This window comes from Nerophis ophidion, linkage group LG11 (assembly GCF_033978795.1).
Source record: "Nerophis ophidion isolate RoL-2023_Sa linkage group LG11, RoL_Noph_v1.0, whole genome shotgun sequence".
NCBI lineage: Eukaryota > Metazoa > Chordata > Actinopteri > Syngnathiformes > Syngnathidae > Nerophis > Nerophis ophidion.
In genome coordinates, this window is record NC_084621.1 from 62441381 (window position 1) to 62449341 (window position 7961).

The window sequence follows — 7961 nt, forward strand, 5'->3', positions numbered from 1 at the left end:
GGACCAAACGATCAGAACTTTCGCATCTTTTGACACTGGAGCAACTTAAATCCGTCGATTGGTAAGTGTTTTTTTAGCATTAAATGTGGGTGGAAGGAAACGTAATATAGTTGCAAATGCATCTACAGGTTATCCATACATCTCTGTACCATGTCTGCTTTAGCACCACCGGTAAATAGCATGTTAGCATCGATTAGCGTAGCATGTTAGCATCGATTAGCTGGCAGTCAACATCAACAAAACTCACCTTTGTGATTTCGTTGACTATCGTTGCAAATGCATCTGCAGGTTATCCATACATCTCTGTGCCATGTCTGCTTTAGCACCGCCGGTAAAATGTGGAGACACTCCCGCACATTCAATGGGGGTCTGGCGGCAGACACTTTCGCATCTTCGGGCCAGTGGTGCAACTTGAATCCCTCCCTGTTAGTGTTGTTACACCCTCCGACAACACACCGACGAGGCATGATGTTTCCAAGGTTCCAAAAAATAGTAAAAAAAACGGGAAAAAAACAGAGCTGAGACCCGGTGTTTGTAATGTGTTGAAAATGAAGAAGGCGGTGTGTTACCTCGGCGACGTCACATCCTGACGTCATCGCTTCCAGCGCGATAAACAGAAAGGCGTTTAATTCGCCAAAATTCACCCATTTAGAGTTCGGAAATCGGTTAAAAAATATATGGTCTTTTTTCTGCACCATCAAGGTATATATTGACGCTTGCATAGGTCTGGTAATAATGTTCCCCTTTAAAGGCTGGTGAGAGTATTTTGGAATGCTGGATGTAAACTAGTGCTTTTCAAAGTGTGAAGTGGTCCCCACCTGCAAGCAGCTTAAGAAAAATAAAGAAAACCTATTTTCCTAAATCTGCGGATCTAACTTGGGTAATGGTGCATACTCAGATAAATTAATTAGGTCTTAGTAGTTTGAAACTGTCTTAATAATCATTAAGGTCAGACACCAGTTAGAAGACTGTTGATATTTTAGATCAATGCCGTTTCTTTACTGGTCCAACTCTTTTTTTTTTTTTTTTTCCACTTCTTTTTTTAACCTGTTCTTTTTGGAACCTTGGCAGTTACTCCTAATGGTGCTCTTTAATTTCCCTCAGGCACTGCTGCAGTCGCGGTCGCAGGACTTCTGGCGGCCCTTCGGATTACCAATAGTAAAATGTGTGACCACACGATAGTGTTTCAAGGTGCAGGCGAGGTGGGTTTGGCATCCAGAAAGTGAGCCTGCACTACATTATTTACTACTGACGGCTACCATATATGTCATTGATTGCTTTTTAAGTCAAGGAACAAATTGTTTGTGTATGCATCTCGGTGCAATCTCTGTTAAAGTCTCCCCTTCCTCCTCTCCTCTTTGTCTTAGGCAGCAATGGGGATCGCTGAGCTGATCTCAATGGCCATGGAGAAGGAAGGACTTTCTAAGGAAGAAAGTTTGAAGAAGATCTGGATGGTCGATTCCAAAGGCCTCATTGTCAAGGTGTCACATACCATTTGGTGCAAGATTCTTTACAAAGAAATGAAACCCAGTTTCTTACAATTCACTTGTTATGGTAGTCAATGGTCAATTAAGCAAACATGAATAAATTCTCATTCTCACTAATAGTATCTGTAAAAAATAAGCATTATAATCCTGTATGCACAGGTGTTAAACTCAAGACCTGCCACATAATTGTGCAAGGCCTTTTATTAATACTTACATGGATTGAATTTACTTTAGAAATATTTTATCTTTTACAAATTTTTTCATTATTTCAATTTTGACGCAAATAAACACATGTACTGCATGCAGTTACATATACTTTAATCTTTGAAATGATCTAATAAGGCGATAAATATTATATTATGATACATTCCAAACATCCATCCATTTTCTACCGCTTATTCCCTTTTGGGGTAGCGGGGGGCGCTGGCGCCTATCTCAGCTACAATCGGGCGGAAGGCGGGGTACACCCTTGACAAGTCGCCAAACATATTTGTTTTAAAATTAAAATAAATACTTGAATATATGCTTGACTTATTTCTGTCAAAACTGGGACTATGGTCCATCCATCCATCCACCTTCTTCCGCTTATCCGAGGTCGGGTCGCGGGGGCAGCAACCTAAGCAGGGAAGCCCAGACTTCCCTCTCCCCAGCCACTTCGTCTAGCTCTTCCCGGGGGATCCCGAGGCGTTCCCAGGCCAGCCGGGAGACATAATCTTCCCAACGTGTCCTGGGTCTTCCCCGTGGCCTCCTACCGGTTGGACGTGCCCTAAACACCTCCCTCGGGAGGCGTTCGGGTGGCATCCTGATCAGATGCCCGAACCACCTCATCTGGGTCCTCTCGATGTGGAGGAGCAGCGGCTTTACTTTGAGTTCCTTCCGGATGGCAGAGCTTCTCACCCTATCTCTAAGGGAGAGCCCCGCCACACGGCGGAGGAAACTCATTTCGGCCGCTTGTACCCGTGATCTTATCCTTTCGGTCATGACCCAAAGCTCATGACCATAGGTGAGGATGGGAATGTAGATCGACCGGTAAATTGAGAGCTTTGCCTTCCGGTTCAGCTCCTTCTTCACCACAACGGATCGGTACAACGTCCGCATTACTGAAGACGCCGCACCGATCCGCCTGTCGATCTCACGATCCACTCTTCCCCCACTCGTGAACAAGACTCCTAGGTACTTGAACTCCTCCACTTGTGATTTGTTTTCCCGTGGTGCTAAGCGACTGGATCATGATTTTAAAGGCCTGCTGAAATGAGATTTTCTTATTTAAACAGAGATAGCAGATCCATTCTATGTGTCATACTTGATCATTTCGCGATATTGCCATATTTTTGCTGAAAGGATTTAGTAGAGAACATCGACGATAAAGTTTGTAACTTTTGGTCGCTAATAAAAAAGCCTTGCCTTTACCGGAAGTATCAGACGATGTGCGCGTGACGTCACTGGTTGTAGAGCTCCTCACATCCTTACATTGTTTACAATCATGGCCACCAGCAGCTAGAGTGATTAGAACCAAGAAAGCGACAATGTCCCCGTTAATTTGAGCGAGGATGAAATATTCGTGGATGAGGATAGTGAGAGTGAAGGACTATGATTAAGAATTTTAAAAACGTTAAAAAAAGAAAAAGGCGAGGGCAGTGAGAGAGATCCAGATGTTATTAGACACATTTACTAGGATAACTCTGGAAAATCCATTATCTGCTTATTGTGTTACTAGTGTTTTAGTGAGATTGTATGGTACCTGAAAGTCGGAGGGGTGTGGCCACGGGTGTGGCTACCGCCAGTGTCTCTGAGTGAAGCCACGCAGCTGCAGGAGGGCGCAAGCTCCGCTCATAACTACGGTAAGAGCCGACTTACTACCACAATTTTCTCACCGAAACCTGCCGGTTGACATGTGGTCGGGATCCATGTTCACTTGACCGCTCTGATCCATAGTAAAGCTTCACCTTCGGGAATTTTAAACAAGGAAACACCGGCTGTGTTTGTGTTGCTAAAGGCAGCTGCAATACACCGCTTCCCACCTCCATCTTTCTACTTTGACTTCTTCATTATTAATTGAACAAATTGCAAAAGTTTCAGCAACACAGATTTCCAGAATACTCTGTAATTGTGCGATTAAAGCAGACAACGTATAGCTTGGATCGGGCTGGAAAAAGGTGTCCGCTACAACCGGTGACGTCAAACGCACGCGTCATCAAACCGCGCCGTTTTCAACAGGACACTTCGCGGGAAATTTAAAATTGCAATTTAGTAAACTAAAAAGGCCGTATTGGCATGTGTTGCAATGTTAATATTTCATCATTGATATATAAACTATCAGGCTGCGTGGTCGGTAGTAGTGGGTTTCACTAGGCCTTTAATCTTAACTCGAAAAAAAGCAACAAATGAAATGCGCTCTCTGCAGAGGTTCAAAACTTGGCAAAGAAAACAAAACTATCACAAAGGCAAAACTATGGACATAAAACAAAACTTGCAAGCTGTGGCATGAATAAAGAAAACTTACTTGGAACGAGAAAAGAGCATGAAAAAGAGCAGCATGGATCATCAGCATGAATAAAAAGGGTGTATAGAGGGTGATGTCGCCAGGCTGATTGCCTGGCAACTACAGGCTTAAATAGAGGTGACGTAATTGACAACAGGTGCGCGAGTCCAAATGAATCAGGTGCGTGACATGAGGAGAGGTGAAAACTAATGGGTTGTCATGGAAACACAGCAGGGAGTAAAAAAACAGGAACTGCAAAAACCAAACATAAAAGAGCCAAACTAAACATGATCACCAAGACATGACAATTTCAAAGCAAGTTATCTACCAATTTGTACACTATTAAAATGACCCAAAAAAAACTGTCACCGTTACTCCATGAACAGTAGTACACCGTAAAAACAACGATTTAACGGGGGGAACAAAATAAATTGGCAGCTAGATCTTCAGAATGTTTCTATAAAAAATGGTGGTACCATTTTTCAATTTACAGTAATACTCTTTAGCAACTACAATCGTAGATTTTAAAGTAGACAAACTGGTTGCTAGAATTTTACAGTATCAGTGGTCCCGTTTTTTCATTAATACTAATATGCTATAATAAACACTTTAAATTTAACAGGAACATTCTGGCGACTAAGATGCCAGTTGTTGGTTGTTTTTTTTTACCGCAAAATCTACAGATTGTTTTTTTATCAGTGTTTGTAAATGATATATATAATACTCAAATGCATACACTGCAAAAAGTAGGTGTACAAAAACAAGAAAAAAAAACTACAAAAATTAGGGGTATTTTATTTGAACCAAGCAAAATTATCTGCCAATAGAACAAAAAAAATGGCTTGTCAAGACTTTCCAAAGTAAAATTAGCTAACCTCAATGAACCTCAAAATCCCTTAAAATAAGTATATTCTCACTAATAACAAGTGCACTTTTCTTGGTTGAAAAAACTAATATGAGACTTTTTTTCTCAATATGGTGAAAATGGGGCTTCACGGTGGCAGAGGGGTTAGTGCGTCTGCCTCACAATACGATGGTCCTGCAGTCCTGGGTTCAAATCCAGGCTCAGGATCTTTCTGTGTGAAGTTTGCATGTTCTCCCCGTGAATGCGTGGGTTCCCTCCGGGTACTCCGGCTTCCTCCCACTTCCAAAGACATGCACCTGGGGATAGGTTGATTGGCAAGACTAAATTGGCCCTAGTGTGTGAATGTTGTCTGTCTATCTGTGATGGCCCTGCGATAAGGTGGTGACTTGTCCAGGGTGTACCCCGCCTTCCGCCCGATTGTAGCTGAGATAGGCGACCCCGAAAGGGAATAAGCGGTAAAAAATGGATGGATGGATGGATGTTGAAAAATTTTCTTCAATTAAGTAAATGCTAGTGCCATTATCTTGACATAATGATATGCGATTGGCATTACATTTCTTAAAAACCAGCAAACTTATACTAAAAATTAGTTTATTTTTCTTAATGGAATTTGAAAAAACTAATATGAGAACTTTTTTCTCAATATGTTGAAAAATGTTCTTAAATTAAGTAAATGCTAGTGCCATTATCTTGACATGATGATATGCGATTGGTATTACATTTCTTAAAAACCAGCGAACTTACACTAAATATTAGTTTATTTTTCTTAATGGAAGGCAACAAGGCAACCGCTTGTTACTCTCGGGGTCTACTAGCCACTCAAGCAACTCATATTGTCTTAAAATGCATTTTCCCATCGATAACAAGACATCATCGCGCCAAGTGCGTACTCTTTCAGTCATTAGTACGCAAGAAATATATTTGTACATAAACTATTTCTGTTCAAAATTGTTTGAAATGTCACATGTTAAATATTTAAATACTAGTTTACTGTACTGTGCCAACTGTACTACTATATGATTACGTGTTTTCTATTGTTTAATTGAAAATAAAACAGCAAAGTCCATTTGGCTGTCAGCTTTACAACAGTTGATATTCTACTTTCAAGCATGTTTCACTCAATATAGGTCATAGAATCTCAGCAACAAGCTGTATTATCTTACTGAGATCATTTAAGACCAAAACACTTAAAAGAAGTAAAACACTCTAACATAAAATCAGCTTAGTGAGAAGTATTATCTTATCAGACAAAAAATGAGCAAATATCACCCTTATTTGAGATATTTAATCTTACTTAGATTTCAGTTTTTGCAGTGTAGGCAAGTGTGTATTAATGTCATGAGTAGAATCCCCATATATGTATATTCCTATTTTATTAACCGTTACAAGCGGTCTTCTGAGGCCAGCCATTATTGGGATGTGGCCCTCACTGCAAACATTTTAAAAGTCATTAACTGAAAATAGTAAGACAATAGCACATTATTGTCGTTTTTAGTTTATATATTATATATATCTACAGCAGGGGTCGGCAACCCGCGGCTCCGGAGCCGCATGCGATTCTTTGGCCACTCTGATGTGGCTCAGCTGCTCAACTGCCGACCCCCCCGATTGTTACGGGGGGATTCCGGTTCTCGGAGCCTCTTCCGGACATCACCCGTGGTCAACATTGTCTGATTTTCACTCTGACAACAATATTGAAGGCTTTACTTTTAGCGCTCTCTACATTTAGACGCGTTTCACAAAATAAAGAAGACAATGGGAGCCGCAACCATTCTCGCGAATAACCCCTGGTGATCCCCCATATAACAGTAATAAGGGCGTGCCATGAAGCCATTGCCTTTAACGCCTTCTACAACATGTACAGACATCTTGCCAGTCCGGTAACATGTTGTATGTGGCTTCCGCAGACACACGTACACGACTGCAAGGCATACTGGGTGACACAGAGTACACTGAAGGTTGTGATATAAATAACTTTAACACTCTTACTAATATGCACCACACTGTGAAGCCACACCAAACAAGAATGACAAACACATTTCGGGAGAACATCCTCACAGTAACACAACATAAACGCAACACAACAAATACCCAGAATCATTTGCATCCATGACTCTTCCTGACTATATTATACACCCCCGTCCACCTCAACCGACGCACGGAAGGGGGGGAGCTGGTTTTGGTGCTAGCGTGGTGTATAATATAGCCTGAAAGAGTCATGGATGCGTAGCATTCTGGGTAATTGTTACGTTGCATTTATAATGTGTTTCAGTGTGGATGTTCTCCAGAAATGTGTTTGTCATTCTTGTTTGGTGTGGGTTCATATTAGTAAGAGTGTTAAAATTGTTTATATCACGACCTTCAGTGTACTCTGTGTCACCCAGTATGCCTTTCAGTCGTGTACGTGTATCTGCGGAAACCACATACAACATGTTACTGTACTGGCAAGATGTCTGTACATGTTGTAGAAGGCATCAAAGGCAATGGCTTCATGGCACACCCTTATTACTGTTATATGGGTGACCACCAGCAGATATTCGCGAGAATGATTGTGGCTCCCTTTGTCTTCTTTGATTTGTGAAACGGGTCAAAATGGCTCTTTGAGTGGTAAAGGTTGCCGACCCCTGCTCTACAGGTACATATTACATAGATGCAACTTAAGATCTATCGTTCTTGGCATAAATGTCTTCTTTTTCCTCAACATTCTGCTCGTTCCAAAGGGTCGAGACCAGCTGACGCATGAGAAGGAGAGGTTTGCTCATGAACATCCGCCGATGAAAAGCTTGGAGGAAGTGGTGCGTGAACTGAAACCCACAGCACTGATTGGTAAGACACAACATGTGATGCCTGGGGTTGGTCAAGTTGCTCCTTGGGGAGACTTTCACACTTTTAGATGGACGACACAAGAACATGTCAAAAGAGAAAGTGAAGGAGTGTGAAAATACAGGTATGCCTTTTCTGTTTTAGGTGTGGCGGCTGTAGCCGGTGCCTTCTCAGAGCAGATCATCAGAGACATGGCCTCGTTCAATCAACACCCCCTCATCTTCGCTCTCAGCAACCCGACCAGTAAAGCTGAATGCACCGCAGAGCAGTGTTACACATTCACAGAGGTATTGTGACAATGGAA

The 7961-nt window shown here is 41.8% G+C and overlaps 1 protein-coding gene across 3 annotated transcripts in view; it reads left to right on the plus strand.

Moving 5' to 3' along the window:
* Positions 1-7961, plus strand: part of me1 (malic enzyme 1, NADP(+)-dependent, cytosolic) — a 286578-nt gene that overhangs the window by 270665 nt on the left and 7952 nt on the right. For all 3 annotated transcript variants that reach the window (XR_009808883.1, XM_061916429.1, XM_061916430.1), the window contains 4 exons: positions 1105-1202; positions 1368-1481; positions 7555-7660; positions 7802-7944. Coding sequence is in view for 2 of the 3 variants with exons in the window: in XM_061916429.1 (XP_061772413.1) it covers positions 1105-1202; positions 1368-1481; positions 7555-7660; positions 7802-7944 (461 nt within the window). In the remaining variant the exon portion in view is untranslated. The remainder of the gene's footprint in view (positions 1-1104; positions 1203-1367; positions 1482-7554; positions 7661-7801; positions 7945-7961) is intronic.